At 42.7% G+C, this 17,466-nt stretch overlaps 1 protein-coding gene and 1 long non-coding RNA gene across 2 annotated transcripts in view; both read left to right on the forward strand.

Annotated features, from left to right (window-relative positions):
* The first annotated feature begins 8,261 nt into the window (after positions 1-8,261).
* Positions 8,262-9,878, forward strand: LOC135174681 (uncharacterized). Its single transcript, XR_010302055.1, has 2 exons — positions 8,262-8,296; positions 9,048-9,878. It is a non-coding gene; the product is annotated as an uncharacterized LOC135174681 (long non-coding RNA).
* A 6,111-nt stretch (positions 9,879-15,989) lies between these two features.
* The window catches only part of TFEC (transcription factor EC), a 41,430-nt gene continuing 39,953 nt past the window's right edge, over positions 15,990-17,466 (forward strand). The window contains exon 1 of the mRNA XM_064142085.1: positions 15,990-16,146. Within this exon, the coding sequence (XP_063998155.1) occupies positions 16,066-16,146 (81 nt within the window). The 5' untranslated portion in view covers positions 15,990-16,065. The remainder of the gene's footprint in view (positions 16,147-17,466) is intronic.

Genomic DNA, 17,466 nt, shown 5'->3' on the forward strand with positions numbered 1-17,466 from the left:
TTTATTTTCAAAACGAGAGAGGATTGAAACACCTAAAAAAGGGTTACTGATAAGCAGTGCTGTCATCTGGTGGTGAAATTGTTATCACCTTCAGCAAACTGATGATGCTTTTCAAACAATAGGTTTCACTTCTTTGGAGGAAGTCCCTTGGCATACACTCATGAACTTTTCAGGTTAGAAACAGGAACAAACAATGGTTTGAGCTAAAAATCACTAAGCCCTTTGAACTCACTGTTTTCAAAGAGCACATTAGAGGTAGAGGTATGCTCAATTTTTATCCTTTTCTTCCTTAAATTGTGCTGCCAAAGCATAATAAATTTCTTGGGAGGTGCATTCTAAATGTTACCATTTGTGTGCAAACTGCTTGTCTAATAGAATTAAGGCATGAGGACAAAAGACATACCCCTTCCTCAGAAATGTCAATAGAGGTAAAATTATATATCAAAATACAAGAGTACTATTTTACCCTCTTACTTTTTCCCCCCCAAGTTGCATTTGATGTCCATATCCTTCCATACCAAGAAAATACGCTCCCAGGGGAGATCTAATAACAGCTCTCCAGTACCTGAGAGAGATGTTGAGGTGCTGGAATGTGTCCAGAGAATGGCAACAAGGCTGGTGAAAGGCCTGGAAGACAAACCCTATGAGGAGAGGCTGAGGGAGCTGGGGTTGTTTAGCCTGGAGAAGAGGAGGCTCAGGGGAGACCTTATTGCTGTCTACAACTACCTGAAGGGACATTGTAGCCAGGTGGGAGTTGGTCTCTTCTCCCAGGCAACCAGCAATAGAACAAGAGGACACAGTCTCAAGTTGTGCCAGGGGAAGTCTAGGCTGGATATTAGGAGGAAGCTGTTGGCAGAGAGAGTGATTGGCATTGGAATGGGCTGCCCAGGGAGGTGGTGGAGTCGCCATCCCTGGAGGTGTTCAAGAAAAGCCTGGCTGAGGCACTTAGTGCCATGGTCTAGTTGACTGGCTAGGGCTGGGTGCTAGGTTGGCCTGGATGATCTTGGAGGTCTCTTCCAACCTGGTTGATTCTATGATTCTGTGATTCTCAGACTGTTCCAAAGGCCTGTTGTGACAGGATTAGGGTCAGTGGCTTCAAACTACAGAAAAGCAGATTTAGATTGGGTGTTAGGAACTATGAGGGTGGTGGAACACTGGAACAGGTTGCTCAGGGAGGTGGTTGGGGCCCCATCCATGGAGATGTTCAAGGTGAGGCTCGACAGGGCTCTGGGCAACCTGATCTAGTTGAGGATGTCCCTGCTGACTGCAGTGGGGGTTGGACTAGATGGCCTTTGGAGGTCATTTAGAGCCTGGGTCATTCTTTGACTTTCTTGCTGTCTGTAGTTGAACAGGTGGGATATTCCAAACTGGGTTATTTTGAAGCTATTCAGGAATTCGTTGAAGTAGCCATCACACCAGTAATTTTTGCTTTTTTGATCCATTAATTTTGAGACTCAGACACCTGACTCTCACTGGAACACAGGCAGTACACATACCTGGTGGTTTTCTCTCATGTGAGACCTGTATTCCAAACTTTACATATAGATAACAAAATAGAATCATGGAATCATAGAACAGTTTAGGTTGGAAGTGACCTCAAAGATCATCTAGTTCCAACCCCCCACCATAGGCAGGGACACCTCCCACTAGAACAGGTTGCTCAAGGCCTCATCCAACCTGGCCTTGAGCACCTCCCTGGGCAACCTGTGCCAGTGTCTCACCACCCTCACTGTAAAGAACACTTTCCTAACATCTAGTTTGAATCTCCCCTCTGCCAGTTTAAATCCATTACTTCTCATCCTGTCTTTACAAGACCTTGTCAATAGTCCCTCCCCAGCCCTTGTGTTGGCCCCCTTTAGATACTGGACTGGAAGGCTACTACAAGGTCTCCTTGAAGCCTTTTCTTCTTCAGGCTGAAGAGCCCCAACTCTTGCAGCCTGTCCTCATAGCAGAGGTGCTCCAACCCTCTGCTCGTTTTCATGGCCCTCGTCTGGACTCGCTCTAAAAGTTCAATGTCCTGCTTGTGTTGGGGACTCCAGAACTGTGCACAGCACTCTAGGTCGGGTATCAAGAGAGAAGAATAAAGATAGACAATAAAAATAGACTATGTGGATCTTCATAGTACAGTCATATTTTGTCTTTTCTGAGTGCTTTTGTCTGAAGTTAAATAGTGAAAAAATATACATTCAAATGTAAAGTTTAATGTCTGCAAGCATTTTCATCCTCCCAGTGCTACATAGAATCATAGAAACATAGAATCATAGAATCAACCAGGTTGGAAGAGACCTCCAAGATCATCCAGTCCAACCTATCCCCCAGCCCTATCCAGTCAACTAGACCATGGCACTAAGTGCCTCATCCAGGCTTTTATTTTTGGTGTACTGTCAGCAAACCTTGAATGTCCACATAAAATGCAGCATTCTAGTTATGGATTTCCTACAGCACTGTAACTGTATTTTTTATGGATCTGTGCTAGTTATTGCAGCTGACAAATACAGAAGAACTTTATTTTTTTGTGGGGGTTTTTGTGTTGGGTTTTGGTTTTGGTTGGTTTGGGGTTTTTGGTGGTTTTTTTTTGTTTGGTTGGTTGGTTTTTTGGTTGTTGTTGTTTTTTCTACAAGGGCTGAACAAACTGCAGTAGTGGAAGTTCTTTAAAGGATGACTTTAAACCCCAGATGACTGTGCTTTCCATATTCAAAACTGGTTTTCCTTGAAAATGTTTGTGATGCTCTCTTCTCAGTTTAGTAGCATCTTATTAGTGACCTAATTTGAACAGCATCTGGAGACAGAAACAAGTAGTTGAGTAAAGGTACCAGGACCTAACTCTTCAAACATAGCTAGCCATACAGAAAGTTTCTTTCCATTCTTCAAATGCAGGAGCCACATTTATTGTCCTATAATAACACCAACAATAAAGAGAAACTGGAACAGTAAAGATTTATTATATTCACAGATCTCATGAATCAATGAGAGCATGAACAAGGTCACTTGGCAGAGTCAAAGTAAAGATATTTGCTGGGGTTTCATAATTCGATTGTGGTCCATTGTTATGGTTGTGTGGTCTATGAAGTGTAGTGGTTGGATTTATTCACAGTTTAGATTTTCAGCTTAAATTCTAACCTGAATCAAAAGGATAGTTTTGTAGAAATACTTCCTGTAGTTTGCTTTGCTTAACTTTATAGGCTGTTTTTATAGTGTAATGTTAAAAACTTGAGTCTTTTCTGCCAGTGAAGACCACAAAGTCAGTGAGTCTCATTGTTATTTTAAAACATGACAAGCTGGCCTTAAGACCTTATGGATCCCTCCTTCAGAAGTCAAGCTGATGATGGATAAGGAGCCATCAGAGCTGTGTGTATCTTAACTGCAGGAGTTCAATTAAGAAGCCAAGAGTGTCTCTGGTATATCAGTGCAAATGGAAGTGCTTGCTTTGATAATGTCTCTGTAGCTGCTCAGTGCAGGTAGTTGGCTTCCCCCAACTCATTTCTGATTGCATAAGGTTAGCACAGAGGAATACCTGAAAGAACAGAGTTCCATCAGTGCTCAGTAAGTGCTAGAGAAAGCTGCAGTGGGGAAATGCTATCAAAATCCTTGTGTCTGCGTGAGGATTTGACAGAAAATGGTTAGCTGTAAGATCTGTCCTCTAACAGCCACAATCCTGAGAGCTCTGCTGCCTTCCTCTCCCCAAGAGAAATGATGTCCTGCTGCCCATGCTGTGCAGAGAAAGTTTCCTTGTCCAGCACTGGCTTCCTCAAAGTTTGCTCAGCAGTTTTTCTGCTCTGACATTCCTCTTGCTTTTCACAATGGTTTGGCAGCATGATGGAAAACTTCTGTTTGCTCTCTCCTATCCCACATTTATAATTACAGTCTATTTCTAGATACTGAGGTACCAAAATGCAGAAGCATTGTTGAAGACATGGCCTTTGTCAGAGGGCCTTTAAAGTGTTTATTCTTCACTTCCTTTGTCAAATTGCCTTTAAAATGTTTATTCTTCACTCTCTTCACCCTTGAAAGAACATTGACAAATTCCTGATGAGTATGGTGTCAGAGGTTAAATAAGATGAAACATAGTGCATTAGAGTCACATGGCAATTTTTCTTGACTTGAAAGCTACTGTAAGGCATCAGCTAAATACAGCTGAGTTTCCAGACTGGTTGTCTTTTGCTTTATATTCTTTCTTCATGTATTTTAATGGAGAAGGTCTCACAAGGCCAAGTGCAGGATTCTGCACTTTGGCCCCAACAACCCCAAGCAGCGCTACAGGCTGGGGACTGAGTGGCTGGAGAGCAGCCAGGAGGAAAAGGACCTGGGGGTACTGATAGATAGTAGGCTGAAGATGAGCCAGCACTGTGCCCAGGTGGCCAAGAAAGCCAATGGCATCCTGGCCTGCATCAGGAACAAGTGTGGCCAGTAGGACAAGGGAGGTTATTCTTCCCCTGTACTCAGCACTGGTCAGGCCACACCTTGAGTGCTGTGTCCAGTTCTGGGCTCGTCAATTCAAGAGAGATGTTGAGGTGCTGGAAGGTGTCCAGAGAAGGGCAACAAAGCTGGTGAGGGGCCTGGAAGACAAACCCTATGAGGAGAGGCTGAGGGAGCTGGGGGTGTGCAGCCTGGAGAAGAGGAGGCTCAGGGGGGACCTCATTGCTGTCTACAACTACCTGAAGGGACATTGTAGCCAGGGGTGAGTTGGCCTCTTCTCCCAGGCAACCAGCAATAGAACAAAGGGACACAGTCTCAAGTTGTGCCAGGGAAGTACAGGCTGGATGTTAGGAGGAAGTTCTTGCCAGAGAGAGTGATTGGCATTGGAATGGGCTGCCCAGGGAGGTGGTGGAGGCACCGTCCCTGGAGGTGTTCAAGCAAAGCCTGGATGAGGCACTTAGTGCCATGGTCTAGTTGACTGGCTAGGGCTGGGTGCTAGGTTGGCCTGGATGATCTTGGAGGTCTCTTCCAACCTGGTTGATTCTATGATTCATCTAGTTAGATCAAAGTTTCAATAAGAAAAACATCCAATTTTTAAGTTAATTACTGTCCTTAGCTTAAGTAATTGACATAATCACACATGCTTCTGTAAACTAAGAAAATAAAGTGAGCAGCTACATTGTTTGGTGATGAGAGTTTTTAAAATGAAATTGAAGAATATAATTGTTCAGTTAAATTGAAATGACTTTTTACTATGAAAGAATATCTCAAATACACTTTTCTCCAGAAGTTTAATAGAAAAAGCAGGACAAACAAACAACTGATCTTCATTTGTACTAGAAGTTAAAAAAGATTATTTCATTGCTAAAAATCTTTTTGTTTCCCCCCTTAAAAGTCCATCTGAAAGTCTTCAGAAATTGAGCTAAATTTGTCTGTGGTGTGACTGTGTTTCTTATCTTAAAATGGAATTAGACTTTTTGGGTACTTACAGAACATTTTAATAATTTAAAAGTTCATAATTAGATGCTTATTTTCTGGTACAGTGTCTGAAAAGAACATGAAGTCCATAACTCACTTTCAGAGAGGTGTTATGTTCAGGACTAATGATAAATTATGAGATCCCATCAGGGTGAGGAATTTTACCTCAAAAGCTATTAAAAACACTGTAACAAATTAACCTCCATCATAAATGGCAAACTCTAGTGAAGTCTACCAAGTTCCCTCTGCTATACAATGACCATATTCAAGTGTATTATTTTGTAGCAGAGGTCGAAACATTTAAATTCAGAGGTGGTTTTTTTTCAGTAAAGAAAAGGTTTCTAAGAATAGCCACTTCTTAGTTGCAAAAATCTGTAAAACTTAAACACTTTCTAATTCACACAGTATCACAGTATCACAGTATTATCAGGGTTGGAAGAGACCTCACAGATCATCAAGCCCAACCCTTTACCACAGAGCTCAAGGCTAGACCATGGCACCAAGTGCCACGTCCAGTCCTGCCTTGAACAGCTCCAGGGACGGCGACTCCACCACCTCCCCGGGCAGCCCATTCCAGTGTCCAATGACTCTCTCAGTGAAGAACTTTCTCCTCATCTCAAGCCTAAATTTCCCCTGGCACTGTGTCCTCTTGTTCTGGTGCTGGCCACCTGAGAGAAGAGAGCAACCTCCTCCTGGCCACAACCACCCCTCAGGTAGTTGTAGAGAGCAATAAGGTCACCCCTGAGCCTCCTCTTCTCCAGGCTAACCAATCCCAGCTCCCTCAGCCTCTCCTCGTAGGGCTGTGCTCAAGGCCTCTCACCAGCCTCGTCGCCCTTCTCTGGACATGCTCAAGCATCTCAATGTCCCTCCTAAACTGGGGGGCCCAGAACTGGACACAGTACTCAAAGTGTGGTCTAACCAGTGCAGAGTACAGGGGCAGAATGACCTCCCTGCTCCTGCTGACCACACCATTCCTGATGCAGGCCAGGATGCTGGCTGTGTTCCTCACAGACTTTTGTGTTACACTTCATTATTATTTTAGTGTTCAGCTTTGAGTCCAAGGATGTTTGATAAAGGTATGTCTTGGATTTGACTAATGCATCTTTTCCTGCCACTCACCCATAGTTTGAAGAAAACATCAGTTAGAGCATTTCCTCTTGAGTATTTCACTGGGTTTTCGCATCATTTCCTATATGAACTTGCCTAACATCAGCTTGTGGCTAGTGGTTCTTGCCATGTTCTGTGAGAGCTGAAAGATTGTCACATTCAGCATCTCCCACAAACTTCAATTTGGTGATAAGAACTTTACTGAAGCATCTCCCACATACTTCACTTTGGTGAAAAGAACTTAACAGAGGCATCTCCCACAAAGTTCAATTTGGTGATAATAACTTAACTGAAGCATCTCCCAGAAACTTCAATTTGGTGACAAGAACTTAACTGAAGCATCTCCCACAAACTTCAGTTTGGTGATAAGAACTTTACTGAAGCATCTCCCACAAACTTCAGTTTGGTGACAAGAACATAACTGAATTTCTTTTCTTTTCTTTGTTTTTGCAAACACCCTTTTCTTGGTTTTCAATTACTCCTACAGTTATTTTCTCCATCCTTTCAAACTTTTCAGAGAGAAATAGTTTAGGATTCCATTACTGATCTCTCATAACCCATATATAAAAGCAGAATAAACCCATGCTCCTGGTCAGTACTTCTTTTGTGCCATTTTAACTCTCTTGCTGTAACATCAGCTGAACACTCCTGCTCAGTTGCTGGTTTATTATTACCTAATTTTGTTTACAGACTTGTTGCTTCTGGGGTTTTCTCCATTCAGTTTTCTCCACTGATATATCCAGTATTTCTTCCTCCAGCATATGTAGATATGTACTTGTTTGACAGGGAACATTTTCTTTTAATAGGATAAATACTCTAATTTTTTTCTTCTTTTTAGTTAGTTCTATTTTTCATTAGTCTCAAATCACTGAATGGAATTATTGATTAGTACAAGAATTAAGAGCCCCTCTTCTGATCCTGAGCCTTTGCTGACCACTTTCTTATGCCTGTTTGCTGGCAAATTCTTAATCCAGTTAAAACATGCTTTATTGATATTGTGTAGTGCTATATTTTTAATCAGAATATTGAATGACACCAAGTCAAAAGGCACACAAAAGTTGACATATGTTATACCTACGTCGTTACCTTTGACAATCTAACTTGAAATCTCATCAAAGAGCAGAAGCAGATTTGTTTGGCAAGGCTTATTTTGCACAGAACTATATTGACTAGCATTAATTATATTCCTATTTTAAAATAATTTATTAATTGAACCTCTTTTTATTTTTCCTATTACTTCTCCCAGAACTGGTGTTGAAGTAAGCAGCTTGGGAGTACAAATGTCATTAGTTGCCCTTACCAGAATGCAATTATAAGATCACAGAATGTTAGGAGCTGGAAGGGACCTCAAAAGATCATCCAGTTCAACCCCCCCCCGCCTGCTTGTTTTGTTTCCTTACAGTCTAGTTGTTTTGTTTCTAAATCCCACTTTGCCTTCCATTTTTCCCCATCACCTGTTTTCCCCCGTCTTCCTCCCTTTCTTTCCACCTTCCTCCCCTTCTTTCCATCTTCCTCTTTCCATCTTCCTCTTTTCATCTCCATTCTTTTTCTTGTCATTTCCCTCATTTTAGCAGCACCTCTCCTTTCCCACCCTGTCTGCCTCATTCCTACCCCACCCCTACATTTGCCCCTTTTATCCCCAAAACCCAGAGCACCTGGATTCTGTTGCAGTCTCCTCCCACCCCAGGTGTGACCACTTTGCTCTCCCTACCCACTCTTTTTAACTGGCCCCAGGAAAGGCAGAAGCCCTAAGCTTGCCCAACTGGGCAGAGGGATCCTCCACCCCTCGTCACTGGTGAGTCCTTGTGGTGCACACCGGGTGAATGGGAGTGGGATCTTAAAGGCCGGGGGGCCTGGTGATGGCCCCCCGGTTAGGCAGGGTATAGGCTTGATGATCAATTTAACCTCACCCATTGGTGCTGGCTGGGCCTCCTTACTTAAGCTGAGCTCCTCTCTGTTTAGCTGCTTCTTTCTGCTTACTTTATGATGAGCTTAAGTTCTTGGTTGAACTGGAAGCTCAGAGGAGAGTGGTGCTGTGTTGTCATAGAATTGTTTGGGTTAGGTAAGCCCTCCAAGATCATCAAACCCAGTCCAACACCACCATGGCCTTGAAACCATGTCCCAAAATGCTATGGCCAAGCATCTCTGGAACAATTCCAGGGATAGGGACCAAAAAAACCCAAACTTTAAAAATAAAGATGTAGGCCTGCTACTGCCTGGATATCTGACAGTGTTTATAGACTCATAGAATGGTTGGGTTGGAAGGGATGTGAAAAACCATCTAGTTTCAACTCCTCCACCATGGTCAGGGGCACCCTGCACTAGACCAGGTTGCTCAAGGTCTCATTCAGCCTGGCTTTGAACATCTTCAGGGAGGAGACATCCACAGCCTCTATGGGCAATCTGTTTCAGTGTCTTAGCACCCCTACTGTAAATAATTTCTTCTCATATCTAGTCTAAATCTACTCTCTTCAAGCTTTATTCCATGCCCTTTTGTTGTATCACTACAAGCCCTTGTAAAAAAATGCTTCTTTGCTTTCTCATAGGCTCCCTTCAGGTGCTGGAAGATTACTATAAGGTTTCCCTGGAGCCTTCTTTTCTTCAGGTTGAGCAGGCCCAGCTCTCTCAGCCTGTCCCCATAATGGAGGTGCTCCAGCCCTTTGATCATCTTCCTGGCCTTCCTCTGGACCCACTCCAGCAGTTCAGTGTCTCTGTTATGTTGAAGGCACCAGAACTGAATGCAGTACTCTAGGTGAGGTCTCATGAGAGCAGAGTAGACAGAGGAGAATGACTTCATTTGTCCTGCTGGTCACACTTCTTTTGATGCAGACTGGGACACAGTTGGCTTTTGAGTTGCAAAAGCACAGTGCTGGCTGGTGTTGAGATTTTTTTGTTGTCTGACACCCCCAGGATTGCTCATGTCTCCTAAATATGCTCTCTTTCTTACTTTTGACTTGCTAGGTGTATTTTTTACTAATGGAAAAAAAAGTCTCATCAGCAAATGTGGAAGTAAACCAGCTCATGCAAATAAAGTCCTGAAAATCTAGTTACACCATTGTGCAATGTATTAGAAATGAAAGCAAAATTACTGTGAATGTGGGAAAAACAATTACACAATTCTACCACAGCTTTACAACACGAGAATCGGTGCTTAAATTAGAAGAGGCAACTGAAGAAGTTTGAATGTGCATCTGTAATACTGAGAGGCTATTATGCTCTTTGCAGAACTGCATTGTGAGGCATAACACAGAAATAGATAGTCAGTTACACGTGTATTGAAATATTTTCTGGTTTAAAACATCCATCTCAAAGTGTTTGTTTCTATTAAAGGTGTTGTTTTTTTTTCTGGTAGAATAAATTTTTGAGTTTGGACTGAATGCTTTTGGCTTCCTGCGTGCTCTGTTCTGAATTGGCTTTAATTTCACCCTGATTAAGAAAGTCAGGGAACAGATGAAAAGAATGCACAGGTGGAAGTGGATAATTTGTTTACTGTTCAACTGGATGCTATGTTTCCCTCCTCAAATTCTGTGAAATAGTTAACATTTAAAGTACATGGCCACAACCACTGGGAAGAGAGCTAGCACTTGACCTGAAATATCTTTGTCACCTTCTTGCACCTTGCACACACAATAGTCAAAAGAGCCTATTGTGATGGTTTGGGTGTTCCCTGCCCCCCCACACTTTAGAAGTCACCCAGACTAGTCTCACCTGGGTTCTGGGAATATAAATGAAGCTATTTATTTACAGCTAGCACAATATACAAGCAGATGTTTACAGTAGATACAGTTATAGACAGAAATATACAAGGTAAAAGGTAATACAGAAACACAACTCCCCTCCCAGAAACCTGAGTCCCCAGGAGGGGCTCTCAACTACCCCTGCACCTTCCCCCTGCCCCTCTCAACCTTACCCCAGTCCCAAGGAAGAAATTGAGGCTCAGCCAAGAAGCAAAGGTGGGTTAGGCCAAATGGAAGGTGAGGTTAGGGAGCTGCAGTTCAGTCAGAAGTCCAAGGCAGAGTGAGAGACAAAATGGCGAGAGTGTTATCTAATGTTTTCCCTTCTTCAGCAAGACTCTGAGGGCAGTAGACATCACCACTGTTTTCCTTTCACAGCCTATGATCTAGTTCTTCTCACCAAAACATTCTAGCTAGCTTCAAACTAGCACACCTATCTAACTTCAGGAGCACTTTGCAGGATGGGTCAGTTCACTGACTATACTGACACCTAGAGTGGATGTGTCAATAGGACACTAAGCTGTGGACTGTGAGGACTTGAGTCAGGATATGGGTTGTGAGGTGGACACTAGGTCCCTGTTTCTTCTGAAGATTCCCAGAAATCAGGCATGTCAGCAGTCAAGGTCATCCCTTCCACAAAAATAAAAAGGAAGTTAGAGAGGCATTTAGTAGAATTCAGTCTGCTGAGAGCTGGAATCTTTATCAAATCACCACTGCTTAATTTGTCAGTGACAAGAATCTAGATTCAATGCAGCTGTGAGCTTCTTGAGTGTTCTACTCTGAAAAACCATTTCAGTGTCTTCTTTTAAAGCTGCTCTGCTTTAAACAAATGATTAAATATTAATTGATCCCCAAATAAGGTAAACTTTATATTCAGACCATTGTGGCAGTAAAGAGTGTGTCACCATCAGCATTGCAGGTCACTGGTCCAAAGAAGCTTTAGTGATTTTTATGTATGGGAAGACTCCCAGATTGGTAAGATTCAGAGACCTTCACCTAAACATTTCATATAGTTTCTGGCAACATTTCCACACAGGTTGTAGGAACTCCTCAGAAGATGAGGAATCAGAAAATTTGCCTCCCAGCACTGCTGGAGAATGCTATTCTAGGATAATATAGCAAAATAATGATGCTTCTATTCTGAGATTTAACATTTTTAAAATGAATTGTTTTGTGTACCAGAACCTAAACTGAAACTTGGATTAATGATACTGATAAAATAGTAGGGATCCAGAATCCCAGGGGAGGACAAAGCAGGCATGCTCAGTGTCTGACATTGAGCTATCTGCTTTTACAAAATTACTCAGTTTTGAGTTTCTGCTCCTGTTGCACACATGTTGAGAGGGAAGTTTTAACAGCCCTTTCTGCTTGCTGAGAGCTTCACTTGTAAGCCTACTATTTTTTTAACATAGCATGACTGTTTTCCCCATTTATTATACATTACAGTGTGATTATACAAATAGGATTCCAGCTCTGCTTTGCCTTTATATAGTGGTTTGACTTTCACAGAATCAACCAGGTTGGGAGAGACCTCCAAGTCCAACCTATCACTCAGTCCTATTCAATCAATGAGACCATGGCACTAAGTGCCTCATCCAGTCTTTTCTTGAACAACTCCAGGGACGGTGCCTCCACCACCTTCCTGGGCAGCCCATTCCAATGCCAATCACTCTCTCTGGCAAGAACTTCCTCCTAACATCCAGCCTAGACCTCCCCTGGCACAACTTGAGACTGTGTCCCTTTGTTCTATTGCTGGTTACCTGGGAGAAGAGACCAACCCCCACCTGGCTCCAACCTCCCTTCAGGTAGTTGTAGACAGCAATGAGGTCCCCCCTGAGCCTCCTCTTCTCCAGGCTAAACACCCCCAGCTCCCTCAGCCTCTCCTCATAGGCTTTGTGTTCCAGGCCCCTCACCAGCTTTGTCGCCCTTCTCTGGACACGTTCCAGCACCTCAACATCTCTCTTGAATTGAGACCCCCTTTCAAAAGGGACTGACAATTTAGGTACTGTCTGAAAATCAGGGTATAATTCTGTTTTTAACCTCAATTGCTGTCTTGTGTAATGACTGCAACTGGCACAGTAAAGTGGATGGAGAGGTTTGCAAAACCATAGCAACAGATCCCATTAGTAATGCTTTCCTGTTTGTTCAGGATAGTGTTGACAGTATCTGAGCACTGCAAGAATAAAAAATCTGTACTTCTGATAAGCTTGATTTTTTTACTTAGTAGTTAGCTGATTGTCTATCACAGATCTTCCCCTTTCCTGGTGGGATTGAACTGTGGTGGTTTCATGAGGAAATTGGGCTGCACAGATGTTTTGGTGTGCAAACAGAAATCTGAAATCCAGAGGAAAATAAAAATCAGGCCATTGACTTTTCAGCTATCTTCTTGTGGCAGAAACCACTTCCTCATTTAAAAGAATATCTAAAATGAGGTAGCACAGGCTTCAGGCACTGCAAATTTCTTATGCTTCCCCTTTAATTTGAAGGTATGTGGTATTCTGGATTTCATGCTTCAGGTAGACTGTAGAATTTCTGAGGTGACACTTCGTTGCTAATTATGGAGTGATCATCAGCTTTGTTTGAGAGGAAAAAAGTAGTTGGGGTGAAATGCAGTAGAATGCGATTGTAGCCTATGCATTGATCCCACTCCCATTTATGCTATATGAAGAAGTTGTGCTTCCAGTACTGTTGATTGCAATGCTAGGAAGAGATATTAATCAGTGTAGGCAGTGCAAGGGTCTGAGTAGTGGTCACTGTCTCTGGATTCATTCAGTGACCCTGGAGTCCAGCACAAACGTGAAGTGTCTGTGGGTGTTTCTGAAACAGCAGCAGGAAACCAGGGTGCACAGGAAACATCTGTGTTGGGCAGGACATATTTTCTTTCTGTCACCACACTGCATTTCACTCAAGATCAATGTTCTGTTCAAACTGGCATGCAGTAGCTTTTATGTCTAATGGGAAAAAAAGCTGCTTGAGTGTCCAACTTTCACTACAAACTGAAAGAGTAAATAGATGCCTTAAGTGAGCGATTTGGGCTGGTTTTACATGTATCATTACACAAGGTAAATCAGAGCTTAAAGGAGTAGTACATTATATAATTTCTAAACCAAAGATCTCAGCTAAGACAATTAATATTATGATTTAAATAAATCCCAGATAGAATCATAGAATCAACCAGGTTGGAAGAGACATCCAAGATCATCCAGTCCAACCTAGCACCCAGCCCTAGCCAGTCAACTGGACCATGGCACTAAGTGCCTCATCCAGGCTTTTCTTGAAGACCTCCAGGGATGGTGACTCCACCACCTCCCTGGGCAGCCCATTCCAATGCCAATCACTCTCTCTGTGAAGAAATTCCTCCTAACACCCAGCCTGTACTTCCCCCAACACAACTTGAGACTGTGTCCCCTTGTTCCATTGGTGGTTGCCTGGGAGAAGAGACCAACTCCCACCTGGCTACAATGTCCCTTCAGGTAGTTGTAGACAGCAAGGAGGTCACCCCTGAGCCTCCTCTTCTCCAGGCTGCACACCCCCAGCTCCCTCAGCCTCTCCTCATAGGGTTTGTGTTCCAGGCCCCTCACCAGCTTTGTCGCCCATCTCTGGACACGTTCCAGCACCTCGACATCTCTCTTGAATTGAGGGGCCCAGAACTGGACACAGTACTCAAGGTGTGGCCTGACCAGTGCTGAGTACAGGGGAAGAATAGACATATAGTTTTTAAAATCTTGCATAGGATATATATCTTCCTAACATAAACCAGCAGAAAATGTAAATAGTTTATTTAAGATTTTAATCAAATAATATTTTAATGGAATATTATTTAATAACTTTAAGGCTTTCATCAAGAAAAGTAATATTATATTCATTACTGTATGGCTTCATCTTTTTTATACGCCTAGAAAATTAGATTAAAGAAATATAATTAAAGTAATTCTAGACATTCTACCATAACATGATTAAAAATAAAGTAGGCACTGCAATATTGTCCAAACCCACAGCTAATTTAAATGCAAAGTCCTTTTATGGGCTATTTATTTCTGCTTGTATATGTTAGGGGAATTAAAAAGAAGTTTGTTTAAATGTCTGATTTTATTTCTTGTTTTGAAAAAAGAAGCACTGCAAAGCAAGTCTTGCTGTTATTTAACAAATGATTAATCAGGTTTACACAGAGGCCACTTGAGGAAACAAATTATTAGAAGAAATTTGTGACCAGTCATGCCATAGGAAGGGAAGAAAGCCACAGGGCTGAAATGACAGTAAGGTTTGTGTATGCAGTGCTCCTCTGGTAGTTAAATAGCTGGAATGTGACACTGGTTTGAAATGAGAGCTGTTTGATGTAGCAACTGTCAATCTCTGTAATCAAAGGATAGTCCAAAGTCTTGCTCAGTTGGTCCTTTTGGCATGACCATTCAGTTTATAAAGTCCAACTCCAAAAGTCTGCTGTCTACAACTACCTGAAGGGACATTGTAGCCGGGTGGGGGTGGCCTCTTCTCCCAGGCAACCACCAACAGAACAAGGGGACACAGTCTCAAGTTGTGCCAGGGGAAGTACAGGCTGGATGTTAGGAGGAAGTTCTTCCCAGAGAGAGTGATTGGCATTGGAATGGGCTGCCCAGGGAGGTGGTGGAGTCACCATCCCTGGAGGTGTTCAAGAAAATACTGGATGAGGCACTTAGTGCCATGGTCTATTGATTGTCTAGGGCTGGGTGCTAGGTTGGACTGGATGATCTTGGAGGTCTCTTCCAACCTGGTAGATTCTATGATTCTAAGTGATCTCTCCTCAAGAAGACTCTGCAGTTTTGGAGTAGCAAACAGTTATCCAGGACTATAGCTTGGGTTTGTTTTGCTGTTTTGTTTTTGTTTGTGTGTCTGCTTTTTGTTTGTTTGTTTTTCAAAAGTACAGCAATACTTCATTTAACTGACTCCACTTATTACAAGGTGTGCCAACTGTGTATTTGGGTATGAGTGAATGTCTGGTGACGTTGATATTAATTGAAGTTGCTTTGATTATGTTGTTCTTTATACATTTATTTAATCCATCTAGTACAAAAGAGGAAATACTGTGATATTCAGGGGACACAGTCTTAAGTTGTGCCAGGGGAAGTATGGGCTGGATGTTAGGAGGAAGTTCTTCCCAGAGAGAGTGATTGGCATTGGAATGGGCTGCCCAGGCAGGTGGTGGAGGCACCATCCCTGGAGGTGTTCAAGAAAAGCCTGGCTGAGGCACTTAGTGCCATGGTCTGGTTGACTGGATAGGGCTGGGTGCTAGGTTGGCCTGGATGATCTTGGAGGTCTCTTCCAACCTGGTTGATTCTATGCTTGTAGATTAGGTTGTAATGATGGGTGATTCCAACTCTTAAGTGAGATGAGAAACACGTAGCATACTGCTGTATTTTCCTCAGGCTCATGTTCACTTCTCTAATTTTATTTTTCTTTTATAGTTATTGAGGTTGACTCAGCTGTGTTAGGGGATGATAGTACTCACACAGGATATGTGTAAAGAAGCAAAACTAAAAGAAAATAAATTAGATCAGATAATAATTCTATCTACATGTTGTTAAAGCTGAATGTATTTTGAGGTCTTTAAGTGAACATCTGGGCAAATACCGACTGGCAGCAGTGATTTGAAACCTTAGCAGCTATTTCCATTCCTTCCCAGGTACAAACGCACTTGGAAAATCAGTCTAGATACCACATACAACAAAGCCAGAGGCACCAGGTGAAGCAGTACCTGACCCTCGACACCAAGCTGTCCAGCCAGACGCTCTCCTTGTCCCACTCTCACACCATCCAGCCTGTGGGAGTGACCTCCCTTGTGCGAAACGGACACATGGCTCCGGTCAGCGACATCGGCCCCCCGGACAGCCCTGTAACCAAGCTGCTGGCCCTCGGAAGCGAACCCGAACATGCGGTAGGGCAGGGCTGCTGAGAGGAGCAGGGTAGTTCTGCAAAAAGGTTGCATGACCCTCCTTGTATTGGTAGTGAGCAAGAGATGACTCTCTTTACTTCCATGGGGCCTTTGGTTGCAGCAGTTGCTCCCTGCATCCTTTTGAGTTACGTGGGTGATTTGTGTGAATGCCTTGGAGTCGCTTACTGGGTGATGAGGCTGCTAAATTACTGCCAGTTAAAATGTACTGTTGCATCCTCTTATCAGTGTGTCACAGCTTGTTGTACATCTTTTGAATATGTACTTTACCATGCAAACCAGTTGTGATGGTTTGGGGGTTATCCCACCCCCCCACACTTGTAGGTACCCAGCTAACTCAGACGGACCCTGGGAATATAGATGAAGCAATTTATTTACAGCTAGCAGAATTTACAAGCAGCTATTTACAATATATACAGTTATATACAGTTATATACAAAAATATACTAAAGGATAAACAATACAAAAGCACAACTCCCCTCCCAGAAACCTGAGTCCCCAGGAGGGGCTTTCAAACCACCCCAACACCTCCCCCGGCCCTCTCAACCTTACCCCAGTTCTCAGGAAGAAGAGAGGTGCAGCCAAGAGGTTAGGGAGCAAGGTTAGTAGGAGCAAGGTTAATGAGATGTGACCAGGTCTGAAGGCAAAGGCAGAAGAAAAGACAAAATGGAGAAAAAAATCTTTCTTCTTCCCAGAGCTCTCAGCGTAACTGTGAGAGAAGGAGACACCATGTTTTTCATTCCACTGCCTGTTATCAAGTTCTTTTACCAAAACATTCTAGCTTGCTTCAAACTAGCACACCAGTTTTTTTTTTCAGATGAAACATTTCTATCTAAATGTGTTATCCTAGCTGCATAACAAAGTTAAATACTGATTGGCTTAAAGATATAACTGAAAGAATCACTCATTCGTTTGTCGGTTAGCTGATATATTTATATATGGGTTGTCTTGGGTAAATTGGCATGGATATGCTAACTTTAGTGCCACCATTGATTTTAATAGAGGTATAGCTATTATACAATGTCAGATTCTCAGGCAGTGTGAGCTGTAGATCATTATGGCCTTTAATACTTCAATGGATTTCAAAGGAGACTACTTAATAGGTAAAAGGGGAATTCCTACAGAAATGAGAAATGGAGATGCTATATCATATCTTGGGCTTTAACAGGACAGAAGAATCTTACAAATACACTGTGACCCATTTGAGCATTTGGATGTTATGCAGCTAGGCATGAAAGAACTGAAAAAAATAAGCCTGACACTTCTTGGAGAGCCCATCTGGGGCCCCTCCATTTCTTCTGCATT

The sequence above is a fragment of the Pogoniulus pusillus genome, chromosome 4 (genome assembly GCF_015220805.1).
Source record: "Pogoniulus pusillus isolate bPogPus1 chromosome 4, bPogPus1.pri, whole genome shotgun sequence".
NCBI classification, from domain to species: Eukaryota; Metazoa; Chordata; class Aves; order Piciformes; family Lybiidae; genus Pogoniulus; species Pogoniulus pusillus.